The 15,358-nt window shown below is 36.1% G+C and overlaps 1 protein-coding gene across 2 annotated transcripts in view; it reads left to right on the forward strand.

Moving 5' to 3' along the window:
- The window catches only part of KLHDC10 (kelch domain containing 10), a gene marked incomplete at its 5' end in the record, with an annotated part of 54,880 nt that overhangs the window by 18,609 nt on the left and 20,913 nt on the right, over positions 1–15,358 (forward strand). The window contains one exon of one of the 2 annotated variants that reach the window (XM_082846555.1): positions 9,387–9,473. The exons of the other annotated variant lie outside the window; for it this stretch is intronic. Within the exon in view, the coding sequence (XP_082702681.1) occupies positions 9,387–9,473 (87 nt within the window). The remainder of the gene's footprint in view (positions 1–9,386; positions 9,474–15,358) is intronic. 2 annotated transcript variants of the gene reach the window in all.

A 15,358-nucleotide genomic window follows, 5' to 3' on the forward strand; every position in this document is an offset into this window, starting at 1 on the left:
GCCAATAATTCTTATTAGTCTCAATAGAACCCGATTCCCTACCAAAGCTAATATACCAGACCTACTGGGATGGACCTGGTAATCTGCTTTTTTTGTTTTTGTTTTTATTTTTATATTTTTTAATAAGCTTGCAACGAGCCGTCTAGTCAGCATCTCAGGAACCATTGCACTGGGTAAGTTCTAAGATTCTTAGAGCATTTTTGATTCCACTGAAAATTGTAGAATTTTTAGAGCTTTAGAGACCATCTAGTATACATATAGTTTGTGGTGTGCTTATAGTTAATTCTTCCTATCAAAAGATGAAACTGGTCCCAAAGGGTGGGGTTTTTATTTAAAACTTTATTTCAGAGTCTTGGCAGCCATTCATAAACATTAGGAATGTGATGGCGCTATTTTAAGTCAGGAGTATTCCTAGAATTTTTGTTTGTTAGTCCCGATTTAATATTTTAATCTAACATAGGTTTATGAATTATAATACTTTTTGATTAATTTTTAATCTGTAAAATTTTTAGCCTCTTTCGTTTTTACTATTTCTAAGGAAGGATAGTATAACTTAGAATTCAGTCATTTATGAACAGTGGTTTCAGTATCACATCTGCCTTTCGGAACAGTTTGAGCCTGATACGACTCCTGTGCTCTCTCCCTCCCCCAAAGACAAAACTACTCACCCTACAAGGCTGTTTTTTCAGTAAAGTCATACTTTAATAACTAATGATATAAACCAAAATGACAAAGAATATCTTAAGGTTTGAAGATGTCTCTCAGTGTGCTGTGATTACTTCATTTTTATAGGAGGAAAGAAGTCTGTGATAGGCTATGACTTACTATGGTTTTTATTCCTTTTTTTAAAAAACATTTATTTATTTATTTGGTTGCACCAGGTCTTAGTTGTGGCTTACAGGCTCCTTAGTTGTGGCACATGGGCTCCTTAGTTGAGGCTTGTCAGCTCCTTAGCTGCAGCTCTCCAGCTCCTTAGTTGTAGCACACAGGCTCCTTAGTTGTAGCATGCAAACTCTTAGTTGTGGCATGCATGTGGGATCTAGTTCCCTGACCAGGGATCGAACCCGGGGCCCCTGCATTGGGAGCGTGGAGTCCTATCCACTGTGCCACCAGGGAAGTCCCTGGTTTTTATTCTTAATTAAGTGGCAGTATAATGATACCGTTGGCTCTTTGTATCCGCGGGTTCCGTATTCATGGATTCAGCCAACCTCGGATCAAAAATATTTGGGGAAAATAAAAGTTCCAAATAGCAAAAATTGAATTTGCTGCACTCCAGCAGCTATTTACAGATCATTTACATTGTATTTACAACTACTTACATAGCATTTACATTGTATTAGGTATTATAAGTAATCTAGAGAGGATTTAAAGTATACTGGAGAATGTGCGAGTAAGTTGTGTGGAAACACTTAGCTATGTTATAGAAGAAGGGACTTGAGCATCCTAGGATTTTGGTATCCTCGGGGGTCCTGGAACCAATCCCCAGTGGATACCAAGGGATGACTGTATAATGGAGAATAATACCAGAATCCTGGGAGAGGAGAGCAACTTCTTTAGGGAGTTGGGAGAGTGTACCTTTGGTTGAGAATTACTGCCATAGTATTCATTCATTCATTCATTCATTTAATAAGTATTTATCAAGTGCCTCTGTCAGACATACTTTTTCAGGTGCCAAATTGAATTGTGACTATGAGCATTATTGTGAGTGGTTAAGAGTGATTTGGATCCAAACTGCATGGGTTTGAATCCCAGAGTTTTTACTTGCTTACTTAGCGAAGTGACCTTGGTCAAATTACTTAATCTCTCTATGTCTTAGTTTTCTCATCTGTAAATTGGGGATCATAATTTTATCTAAGAGTTGTGGTGAGGATTTAAATGAGTTCTTGGAACAGTATTTTTATTAAGGAATGCAGCTGTTTTCACACACATAAACATACATACATATAATGCCATGACTAATTAAGCCATAACAGTACAATATTGTACTGTAATTCATATTTTGGTTTGTATTAATTTATACACCACTTTGTTTCAAAAAGGATTTGAGACAGAACCGAAGCCTCCTGAGGAATACTCTGTACCCAAGCAGCACAGAAGAACTCAGATATGGGTTCAGATCTTATTTTGAAAGGCAAAGGGAGAAATTTAAAAATGAGTGTATATAAGTGCTAGGAATAGATACTCAATAAATGTTATTTCTCTTATGTTTAAAAGAAAGTCATTCACTTAACAAGTTGGTCACTGCCAGCCCAAAGTGTGCCATGATGCATGTAGACATAGTTCTGTGAGTACATTGGGCAGCAAAGTGCAGGCTGGATTTTAGTCCCAATTTAGCCACTTGGCATAGAGCTCTCGTGCAGTAAGCAGTCTGCACAACTGTGCAGTGATTCTGAATACAGTGTTAATTTGCTTCTCTTTTGAAATTCTTTATAGATACTGAATTGTATAATGCAGTAGGACCATATCACCTAAACCAGAATTCTTAGATCATGTTCTCTATCAATAGTTCTAATTGTTAAAATATTCATAATTGTTTCAGATATATCATTTTGAATGCAATCTGCCCCATATCAACATAGTCAGGTTTTTTTCCTCTGCATTTTGGTTTTTATTTATTTAATTTTTCATACTTTTTACTTTGAGGTATTGTAGATTTATAATGCAATTGTAAGAAATAATACAGAGAGATTTATACACCCTTCATCCAGTTTCCCAGATGATATCTTGTTACTACTGCACAGTAACACAATCAGGAAATTGACATTGATACCATCAACTTACTTTACTCAGATTTCATTAGTTTTACATGCATTAATTTGTGTGTGTGTCTGTGCATGTGTTTGTATTGAGTTCTGTGTAATTTTATCACATGTATAGATTTGCATGGCCACCTAGACAAGATATGGAACAGACCCATTTACAAGGGCCCCTCATGTGCCCTTGTTTAGGCATAGCCACCTCCCCCTGGCAAGCCCCTGGGAACCACTAATCTGTTCTCCGTCTCTATAATTTTGTGATTTCAATAATGTTATATAAGTGGAATCATGTAACCTTTTGACATTGGCTTTCTTTATTCAGCATAATTCCCTTGAGAGCCATTCAAGTTATTGCCCCCATCAATTGTTAGTTCATTGATAACTGAGTAGTCTGCCATGGTATGGATGAACCACAGTTCATTTACCCATTCTGATTCATTGGAAGGTTGTTGCCAGGTTTTGGCTATTATGAATGAACTTTCTATGAACATTTATTTATTTATTTATCTTTTAAAAAAAATTAATTTATTTTTGGGTGTGTTGTGTCTTCGTTGCTGTGCGTGGTCTTTCTCTAGTTGCGGTGAGTGGGGGCTACTCTTTGTTGCGGTGCGTAGGCTTCTCATTGCTGTGGCTTCTCTTGTTGTGGAGCACGGGCTCTAGAGCGCGGGCTCAGTAGTTGTGGCTCACGGGCTTAGGTGCTCTGCGGCATGTGGGATCTTCCTGGACCAGGGCTCGAACCTGTGTCCCCTGCATTGGCAGGCGGATTCTTAACCATTGCGTCACCAGGGAAGTCCCTCTGTGAACATTTACGTACAAGGTTTTGTGTAAGCATAAATTTCTTTTTTCCCCCAGTTGGCTTGGTGTTGAATTTTATCAAATGCTTTTTCTGCATTTATTGAGATGATTGCATAGTTTTTCTCTTTATTCTGTTTTTGTGGTGAATTATACTGATTTTTGAACGTTATAACAGCCTCACAATTTTGGAACAAATTTCACTTGGCCATGATGTATTATTCTTTTTATGTAACTTTGATTTGATAATATTTTGTTTAGAATTTCTGTGCCTATGTTTATAAAGGATGTTGACCTGTAATGATCTTTAATGTCTTTATCAGACTTTGCTATCAGGGTTCTACTAGTTTCATAAATGAGTTTCTCTATTCTCTGAAAGAATTTGTGTCTTCTTTAAATGTTTGGAGTGAAGCCATCTTAAATTTTTTACATAATACTTAAATTTATATTTTCTATCAGTATCTGTATTAATCACTTTCTGGATCTTTCTTCTGAACAAGACAAGGACTTTACCATTCACCTGGTTTCCCTTCTCCAGCCCTTGTTCTTACCCTCATAATTACTCCTGTCGGTATCACTGAGATTACGGTTTTGAATGTTAGTAAGCTTTTGTGTTTTGTTTTGTTTTCCAGTCAGCACTTATTTAAACTTACTTTACTGATTTCTCTGCTTACTCTTTTCCTATACCTTTATTATTATTCTTGGATTATTTTTTTAAATTCTAGGTGTATATCTTTGAGTAATTCGTTCACTAGAACTCTGAGGGAAGCAAAAATTTTGTGTCCTTGTACATTCAAAAATGTCTTGGGAATTCCCTGGCCGTCCACTGATTAGGACTGTGCACTTCCACTGCAGGGGGCACAGATTTGATCCCTGGTTGGGGAACTAAGATCCTGCAAGCCATGTAGCACAGCCAAAAAAAAAAAGTCTTAATTTCACTCCCACAATTGACTGAGAGTTTGAGTAGATACAGAATTCTAGGTTTTAAAGTCTATCTAGTTGTCCCAGGGCCATCTGTTGAAGACTATGCTTTCCCCGTTGAGTAATCTTGTCACCCTTGTCAAAAATCAATTGACCATAAGTCTATTCTATGGGGTATATGTATATATATGTATAGCTGATTCACTTTGTTATAAAGCAGAAGCTAACACACCATTGTAAAGCAATTATACTCCAATAAAGATGTTAAAAAAAATCAATTGACCATAGATACATGGGTTTACTTGTAGACCCTTCAATTTCTGTCCCATTAATACACATGTCTATCCTTATGCCAGGACTACAGTTTTGAATACTATATCTTTTTAGTAAGTTTTGACACCAGGAAATGTGAGTCTTCCAATTTAGTTCTTTTTCAAGATTGTTTTGGTTTTCTGGTTTCCTTGTGTTTCTGTATGAAGTTTCAGATTAGCTTGTCCGTTTCTACAAAAAAGGCAGGTGGCATTTTGATAGTAGTTGCTCAATCCCCTTTTATATCTTAACTTCTTAAAATGCTTCCCACCTCTTTTTCCTTCTATACCATATTCTGGTGCATTTCTTGGCTCCATTTTTTAGATTACTAATTTAATTTGTTCTTTATTTTTTTCAGTCCTTAATTAGTTTTTTTATTTAAATGATCAAAATTTAACTTCTAAGAATTCCAATTTATTTCTTTTAAAATAAATGTATTATCATCTTGCATATCTCAGGGCAGTAATTGTACCTAATCTAAGGTTTTATTCTATTTAATTTGTCAACTCTCTTTCTTTGGGGACGAGTTCTGCTTGTCACATTAATAACTTTTTCATGTTTGAGTCTTGGTTTTGTGCTCATTCACCTTTATTTGAGAGCCCTTGTTAGCCTTCCTGTGAATGTTACATATGTTTATTGCAGCAGGTCTCCACTGACTGTGGGTAGAGATGGAATGTGCAGTGAGATAGAGCGTACCAATTGCCAGACTTCTTTAGTGTCTGTCCCCTCTTTTTCCTGGGATTTAATATCCACCCAGGGCTCTGTCCTGTCTTTCTGATCCAAGGGTTTATACTCATTGTTCCTACCTGGGGAGTGACACCTTTCTTGTTTGATGCCACTGTTCCCATCTAGGAGCAAATTATGTACCTCTATTCTATAATGCTTGAACCAAAATGGTAAATGGTGGGAGAGGTTGACCTGCTTTGTAACTTCCATGCCACCCCCTAACCAGTTATGCTGTAAATTCTATAAATTATTTCAGTTCTTTCTGCTGTCTTCCACCTCTGGGCTTAGTTTACTCTGAGGGCTGTTCAGATCACTTGCAGTAGCCCTCTACTTTGGGTGTATAGCACTGTGGTTTCCTTCTTTAAGCTGATTCTGTCAGCCTTACATCTTTCAGTGATTGACTAAGACCATTTCTTGCTTTCTTTTGATTATAGATTTTGGGGAGTTTTTTTGGTTTTTTTTTTTTTGCGGTACGCGGGCCTCTCACTGTTGTGGCCTGTCCCGTTGCGGAACACAGGCTCTGGACGTGCGGGCTCAGCGGCCATGGCTCACGGGACCAGCCGCTCCGCGGCATGTAGGATCTTCCTGAACTGGGGCACGAACCCGCGTCCCCTGCATCGGCAGGCGGACTCTCAACCACTGCGCCACCAGGGAAGCCCTAGGTGTTTTTTTTTTTAAATGGCTTTTGTGTTACTTGTGGGGCTTTGGGGAGAGGGGAGCTTGCTTGCAGTGTGCTCAGCCTACCATCTTGACTGTCAATGACTATGTCATATTTATAGTGAAATAAAAAGGAAAAATTGAAAAGCTAGCAAAAAATAAAATATTGATGAAATGATTGAAAAGATTATGGTTTTTGTTTTGAAGAGTATAAGCAATCACAAATGAACATTGGCATTCAAATATATAAAAATTAAAGCTTCAAGAACAAATATAGTTTTCAGGAATATATTTACATGAAATTGGAGAGGCATATGTATGCTATGTTGCTGGTTTCTCTTGTTTTCTGCTCTTTGGCTGAAGGAAGAAAATATGGATTCTGAACTTAGTGCCTACTTTGGGTGAATAACCTCTGTAGAGTCAACATTAGCCTGTGCCTGTGACAGACTTATGTTGGTTGCTGAGAGAAAAGCAGGCCAAAGATGTCTGACAGAGCTCTGAGAAAACACCAAAAAGGATTTTTGATTACAACTTTGGTTCAATAATTTTCAGTATTACTCCCTCACTGTTATCTAAATTTGTTTTATATTTTTCCATTATAAAACAATATGTCTTAGAATTTTTGGATAATATAAAAGGGGTGATAATCCTCAACCTGAATCATAACCACTGTTAATACTTTGGTATGTTTCTTTATAGTATTTTCTTATCATAGCTTCAAAAAAAATTAAAGTAATATGGTATTGTTTTTTTTTTCCAGTCCAAAAGTAATGCCTACTCAATGAGAAAGCTTGGAAAATAAACACCAGCACTAAGGAGAAAAAACCAAAATCACTCATAATAACTGCCCAAAGATAACCACAATTAAAATTTGATGTATATCCTTCCTGTATTTTTCATGAATATATACTTTTTTCTTTGTTGATATGGTATCATGCACTGCTACTATTTTGTACCTTGCACCTTTCATTTGCAATATATTGTGAATGTTTTCTCATGTTAGTAAATATTCTTGTATGTACTTTTTTTAGTGGTACATAGAATATGAATATATTTAAATATGTTTATTTAGCATACTTAACCATCTCCCTATCATTGGACACTGAAAGTGTTTCTAATTTTTTACTATTATAAATAATATCGTAGTGTGTATCTTTGTCCATACATCTTTCCATGCATCTATGATTATTTCTTTAGGAATAAATTCCTAGAAGTGGAATAGCTGGGTCAAAGGGTATGTACATTTTAATGCTTTTGATACATAAAAATGTCAAATTTTAAGCTAATCACTTGTTATATTCTGTCTTGTATTGCTATCTAATTGTTTTATGTGTTTGTCTTGTCTCCCTAATTAGAATATAAACTTCTTGAGGGCAAGGGAAGTTTCTTATACATCTTATGTATCCTTTGATAGTGTGATTGACAATTTTGGACTTATGAGTGATCAACAAATATTGTATTGATTTAAAGCTGTGCTTCTCCAGTCTTTGGATGTCATAAACCTATAAATTTAAATATATGTATATTTTGGGGATACATATAGGCTTGCAAGTTTTTTATTTTTCCGAGAAAGAATATTAAAAAACAAAATCAAGTACCATTTTCTATCTTCTTCATCTCTTAAAATAAAAGAATATTTAATAAAAAGTTTCTAATTTCTGAAAAAAGGACAGACTTTTAAATGGAACATTTTAGCATTTTTAAAAACTCATTGCCTTGTCCATATTTTTCTCATTTTGTGTTGGACTGGTGAATCTTCACCTTAGCCCACCAGTGGTCTGTAGACCAGCATTTGGGAACTACTGATTTAAAAGACTTGGAGGATTAATAGATAAACCTGTTTGCAACTCTTTTGCAAAATAATTCTTTCCCTTGCTCACGAGTCTGTCTCCACCACAATATTAAGTATACATGTGCAGGTAATGCTATTTCATTACACTGAATTTATGTATCTCTATGTACAAGTGCTCTAGTAAACAGACCAGACCTTGCTGATGAACATCTCAGATATTTCCAATTGCCAAAACCAAAAACTATATGCTTTCCAAGGAATTTGAGACAGGTTAAGTGTGGTATAGTAGAAAGAAGGCAGGTGTTAGAGTCAAACTGCCCAGGCTTGACTCCTGGCTTTGGCATTAAGTCACTTAATTTTTTTTTAGCTTCCTTACTTGTAAAATTAAGATGATAATATCTTCCTCAAAGTGTTTTTATAGCCCCTGTTATAGCAATTACTTCACTGTAATGTAATTATTAGTTTAGGCATCTGCCTTCCTCACATGAGTTCTTGAGGCTAGGAGTCATAGCCTCCTTTGGCTACCGTGGAGCCTAGCAGGGCTCAAGGCATAGCAGGTGCTTAATGAAATGACTGTTGAATCCATACAGGGTTGTTGTGAGGATCAAATGAGATAACACTTGTAGAAGCTGTTTTAAACTTTAAATTCTATACCAGTGTTAATTGTTTTTATTGCTTGTAAGAGCTGTCTTTGGGAGCTATCAAACCTTTGGGAAGAGACAAAATTATTCCATTTAACACTTCTACTATGCTTTGCAGTTTTCTTCTATGTTATAAGAAAACAAGTTTTAATTGGGGTTAATGTGCAGTTAATTTGCTTCCTGTGAAGGCAGAGGAATTTCCTTTTTTTTCTCCCCCCACAGTGGAGTGTCACGATATTAAATGTTTGTTTTATTTGGTTGCTACCACACAATTTTAATTATAGCAAGATCAGCTTATTTCATATTTAAAGAATGGTGCCCATTGCTTTATCCTCTTAACCATATAACTGATAAAAGAATACCAAACCTGGAAGAGAACAGGAGCCTACGTTATGCCAAAATAATTTTAGTCAGAGCTCCCTTTTTAACATTCACTGACTTGTAAAAATGTCATCGTTTCTAATCTGTTTATAAAGCTCCTGGTGAATTTTTGCCACAAGATGGCATTGGTGATTATTGAATGCATGTCTCTTGAACCAGAATTCTGAAAAATGGTGCACACAATTGTTCTTATTCTTTTGGGGATGAGTTGAAAACCTTCATCACTGCTTATGTATTAATTAAATTTTGTTTTGACTTCCGAAACAGGGTTAAATGCTACTTTACATCACTTCTTTCTGTATTCAAGTATTGTTTTGTTTCCTGTTTTTCTGTCTTTATAACTACAGTTACTATGTATTATTTGCCATGTGTTGTATGTGTCTGACTTATTGCTGATAATTGTGGTAACAGGTAAGAAGAAAATACGATGGGACCCAGTTAGGAGGCGCTTCATTCAGTCCTGTCCCATCATAAGGATCCCTAACAGGTTTTTGAGAGGTGGGTGATAACTAGCAAGAGATCTGTGCTTCGTATGGGTTAAAGGGAACTTTGAATGGATTTTCTAAACTCAAAACTCTGGTTTTAAAAAATTGTCTAAACAGCTAAAATTGGATGAAAGAAAATCTAGAATTTAATTTTAAACCTGTGTTTCATAGTGACCACTGTTGGAATTGTAATTATAAGTTTTAGGAAGTTAGAATCACTTAATGTGTATTAGGTCGTAGAAATAAATCATCTCATTGATGTCAGTATTATTCCACTGTAAACATATTAAAAAGAACTTTGAATAATTTATAAAATATGGGGTATGGGAAATAATTTTCTAAATATGATTTTAAGAAAGAAATAAAATTTATGTGACTATAAAACTAAAAACCTCTTATGTCAGAAACCATAAATAAAAAGATAAAAGGGGGAAATATTTGTAACAAATGGTTAATATCATGAATATATAAAGAGCTCTTATAAATCAATAGTTTAAAAGCAAATACCCACTAGAAAAATAGGTAAAAGAACATGAATAATCAATTTGTAAAAAAGAAAGCTCAATAAATATGAACAAATGTTTATTTTCACTATTGTTATAAACATAATTAAAATAATAAGGTTATCATTTTTACCTATTAGATTGGCAAGACTAAAAATAAGAATACTCAGTGTTGCAAGGGTATGGGGAAATGAAGCTCATATATTGAAGGAAGTGTAAATTTGACACAGCCTTTCTGGATTTAATTTGGCAATATGTATCAAAAGCCTTGAAAATGTTCACATCCTTTGACCTAGTAATTCTTACTTTTAGAAATGTTTCATTCTTTCTATTTTTTACTTCTTCTAGTAAAACATACTCCCTACTGAAAAAAGAAAATCTCAGAAGAGGGTTGAAAACTCTGGTTCCTACTGTTTTTCTAGATATAATAAATTGTCAGACAAGCGTTTTTATTGTTATAGTTTAGACCTTATTATTTATAAGCCAGTGTATCTATTTTTTTTTTTTTTTTTTTTTTGCGGTACGCGGGCCTCTCACTGTTGTGGCCTCTCCCGTTGCGGAGCACAGGCTCCGGATGCGCAGGCTCAGGGGCCATGGCTCACGGGCCCAGCTGCTCCACGGCATGTAGGATCCTCCCGGACCGGGGCACGAACCCATGTCCCCTGTATCGGCAGGCGGACTCTCAACCACTGCGCCACCAGGGAAGGCCCCCAGTGTATCTAATTTTGACTGAAGAGATTATTTAAAAAAAAACAAAAAGACTAGGAAAAAGACCTGCAGCAGCTAAAGATGTTTCTATATCTAGTGCCTAACCTATTTTTAGTGGCCAAGGTCCAGGTCATGAAAAAAAAAAATCTAGCCTAAATGGGTCAAGATAACATACTTAGGGTGCTATGCTACCTTTTATTTTGTTTTATTTTATCATTTGGCCGCGCCGTGTGGCTTGTGGGATCTTAGTTCCCTGACCAGGGATTGAACCCGGGCCATGGAAGTGAAGAGACCAAGTACTAACCACTGGACCGCCAGGGAATTCCTGCTATGCTACCTTTTAGCATAAATAATTTTATTGATAGAAACTAATAGGTAATTTTAGTGTTATGTGACAAAAAAAACCATTGTGCACACGTAGCCAAGCAGTACATCTAATTTGATAAAATTTTTCTTTTTTCTATTTAAAAATTAGAATACTAATTTTTTGATTTACAATGAGAAGGCTAACTTGGGGGCTGACTAAATTTAAGTATAATTAAAAAATTGTTTAATTAGGATGTAAAATTCAATATAATATCAGTTTTGTACAAATATAAACATAAAAAACAAAGGAAATAGTGAAATAACATTATATCTGGATGGTGGGATTTTATTTTCTTTATAGTCTCTGTTTTTCAATATTTTAATCATGGAAAAAAGAGATTAGCACAGGTAAGTTTCATATCTTTGGTTATTTTCGTAAGCCCTAAATTGCCTCAAAAAATTTCTGAGGAAGATGGTCTCTGACAGTGCTGAGAAGAGTGAGGCGGGAGTAAACTCAGCATTAGCAACAGCAAGATCACCAGTGACCGCTTCTAAATCAGTGGCCTTGTCTTAGTCCTCACCTTCTTTGACCTGTTTGTAGTGTTTGATCTGTTGACCACCTGTACCTTCTTAACGTTTTCTCTTCTTTTGGGTTATACTTTGCTGTACAATCTGAGATGTTTTCTTCCTGCCTCTTTGATTGTTCATTCTGTTTCCTTTACTGGCTTCTTTCTTCCTACTCACTAGAGATGGGTATTGCTCCAACGTTCTGTCCTCTCCATTATCTCCTTTGGTTATCTCATCAGATTTCACAGACTTAACTAACCTCGTTCGTTCGTTTGTTCATGCTTTCATTCTTTCAGTATTTTTTGATTGCCTCCTGTGTAACAGGCTTTGTGCTAGTTCAATCATCTAGATTATAGAGGATCAAGTAAAGAAACAATTACAGAATAATTTGAGTGTAATTCTTTGTGATAAGTGTCCTGATGAGTTAGTGTGATATGGGAGCACACAGAAGAGGTACCTGACTCAGCATGTGGGAAGGACAGGGGAAGATAAGTAGCCATCAGGATGACTTTTCAGAAGAGATGTATTGAGTAGTCTGAGTATGTGTTAACAGGGGAAGGTTGGAACATCTCAAACAAGGACCAAAACAAGGACCAAACAGCTTAAATAAAGGCAGTTAGGCAAAACAGAGCACGGTCTTTCAGAGAACTGTAGGAAGTTTGGCAGAGTGGGAAAGAGTGTCGAAAGAAGAAGCTGGAGAGGGCCCATATCAAGTGGAGCACCACCCAAGGGGAGTTTTCAGGATCAGTTTATTTAATTAATGAAGAGATTTAATTGGAAGACCAGTTAGGGTTATTAGAGTTATCAAGGTGAGAAATGATAAGAGGCTGCAACTAAGGTAGTTATATTTAGTAGGAATAGAGAGTAGCTAATTGATTTGAAATATAAGGAAGTGGAATTAGATGAGACTTGATGACCAATTCAAGAGGAGGAGGGAAAAGTCAAGAAAGCTTCCAGCTTTCTGTGTGGACCATTTTCTCTTTACCAGGTATTATATAGATGGATGGAAGAGCAGATTGAGAGAAAAGATGATAAATTCAGTTTAATCTCCCCAAGCCAATAATAGCATATCCTTGAACACTCAGTCTATGAGTTATTTCTAGAGAAACCTCCTTGGAAGGCTTGTCTCTTTGTTTTGATTGCACCCTCTGTGTATCTGCCTGTATCATAACACTTACCACACTGAATTATAGTCATTTGTTTACTTGTTCCTGCCTGCCATAGACTGTAAGCTCTGTAAGGGCAGGGACAGTGGGACAGTGCCTTTCATTTCTTTATCTCCAGTTTTTAGCTCAGTGCATGTAGTAGGTATATCATATGTATTTGAGTTGAACTGAATTATTTGTAAGGCTGCTGTCAGGGAATAGGATGGGACTAAAATTTTAGTACATTCTCAACTTCTCTCTGGTGGTGGTGACAGTAAACTAATAAGTTGCTGAGAATACGAAAATGCTACTTAGTGTTTCCTTAGATTTTTAAAACAACTTATCTATACTTTTGATATTGCCACTTTTTCAAGCCTTTCGTTTTGGGACTCCTACTACACATTATCTCTTTTGATTCTGATTAAACAGTTTCATAGGGCTCATTTTCTGTCGCTAGATTCCTTCACTAGATCCTGCATATTCTCTAAAAGATGTTGCTACCCATTATAAGTGGTGTGAAAACATTATCAGTGTAGTGAAAACAGTGTGTTTTCATTACAAAATGATAGACCGATTACACCCATTTACCCTCCCATACTTCTCACTTATTACTGAAAATGACAAAGCAGACCTACAAAAAAGAATGAATCATAACTATATTGAAAAACAGAAAAGGGAGGCTTTGAAGCCAGATTACCTATGTCTGAATCCAGGCTCTGCCATTTACCAACTGTGTGACTTTAGACAAGTTGCTTATTCTTTTTTTTTTGCCTCAGTTTCCTCATCTGTAAAATTAGGATGATGATAATAGTATCAACCTCCTAAGTTTGTTGTATCAAGAGAGGTAATATGTGCAAAGCACTTAGAAGAGTTTTTACGTTTAGCCAATGTTTTTTTTTCCCATAATTGAAAACTTTTATTTATCAGAAACAAAGTCAGCGTAACAAGCCAAATTAATTGTCTTAACTCTAGCTTGTCAACTAGCTAAAGACCAGGATAACAAATATTTATACTGACAGTCTGTTTAGCCAACGTTGACTTAATGTTAGCTGCTGTCATTCTTGCTATTGTTATAATACCAGCAAATTTGAGGAATTTCAGGGTAACAGAAAGCAGTTGGAATTCTAGTGATTGAGAAACCAGAACAGAATAAAATGCAACCCCAAATAGGTACTCCTACTGCACGCTGGAAATCAGATAATTTCCTAAAGAGCTCCTTTCCTGAAACTCAAGCCTAGAATCAGCAAGTGTAGGAGGAGGGAGCAGGTAGGGGTAAGATGGAACAGCAGGGCAAGTAATTAAGGGACTGCCTTCAGAACTGTTATTTCTCCTACTTCTCTCCCTCCCTCCCTCCCTGGCAATGGCATTAGTTCTAAGATAAAGCTCTAAGAACAGTTCTTCAAGCAAAGTAGGGGATTTGTTTAGGGGAGGGTTGAACAGGCAGTGCTTTCATGGACTGGGATTGGAAAGAGTGTGCGCACAAAGCAGAGCTTTAGGTAATGGACCTCCACAATAGATTGGATGAGGAGGGTGAAATAGGGGGAGGAGAAGAAAGCAAACTCCACCAAGGACTGATGTACATTAAATGACCATGCTAGCAAAATGCAGCCTTCCTTATTTTAGAAAAACTGCTTTTTCTCCACTTCTAAAGAGAAACCTGTCTGTGAGTGTACCACTTACCTGAAGACACCCATAATCAAACACATCTCCCATTTGGAGGTTTGGAGACAGAGTAATACAACTGTGGAGGAAATTCATTATCTCTTAGAATACTAATCAATGTAGTCCTTCACTTATTAATATGAATCAGTGATCAAGGCTTACCAGACATTTTAGGGAAACTAAACTTGTTCTGATCACAGCAGGTTTCCTCAGAGTCAAGAGAGAATTGGGTCCACAAATAAAAAGACAACTGCCATGCAAAAGAATGGTTAAGGAATTAGTTCCATATTGAAACTTGCTGAAATAAAGATGCAGTTGGAGGATTAAATAATACACAGGCTTAAGACCAATTTTTACAAAAATAAAGTAGAGGAAATTTACAGACCGTAAAGCAAGAGAACAAAAAGAGAAAGTACATGAGGAAAATTATACTTTGAGGATAGATCTAAGTGATCCAGTATCCATTTTATAATGTTACATAAGGAAAGACAGTGGAAGAGAGAAAATAAAGAAATAAAGAATATTTCCCTATGCTGAAGAAAGACTCTCAAGTTTTCAAGTATAAAGGGCCCACCAAGGAACAAGCTGGAAAAATATAAAAGCAAAAAGCATCTATCTGTACATTACTGAACTACTTATGATTCCAGAGATAGAAAACAGGCTACATAGAAAGACTCAAGACTGAGATTTCTCACCTGTAACATAGTTTGCTAGAAGATAAGTGCCTTCAGTGTTCTGAGGGAAAATTATTTTGAACACAGAACTGTACCCAGCCTCACTAATATTTAAATGTCTAAATGGAGGTCAAAATAAATAAGAACTCTGAAAGTTTATGAACACACCCTTTTTGAGAAAATTACTTGAAGAGGTGTTCCCAGTAAAATGAAAAACAAATCCAAGAAAGAGGAAGGTTTGGGCATAAGAAGCAGTAGTGCATAAAAAAAAAAACAGAAAAACTTAGAGTTGTGTCTAAATACAGGGACTGTGAAGCCTGGTATAATTGATAA

The sequence above is a fragment of the Leucopleurus acutus genome (assembly GCF_964270905.1).
Source record: "Leucopleurus acutus genome assembly, chromosome: 9".
Taxonomy (NCBI): Eukaryota; Metazoa; Chordata; class Mammalia; order Artiodactyla; family Delphinidae; genus Leucopleurus; species Leucopleurus acutus.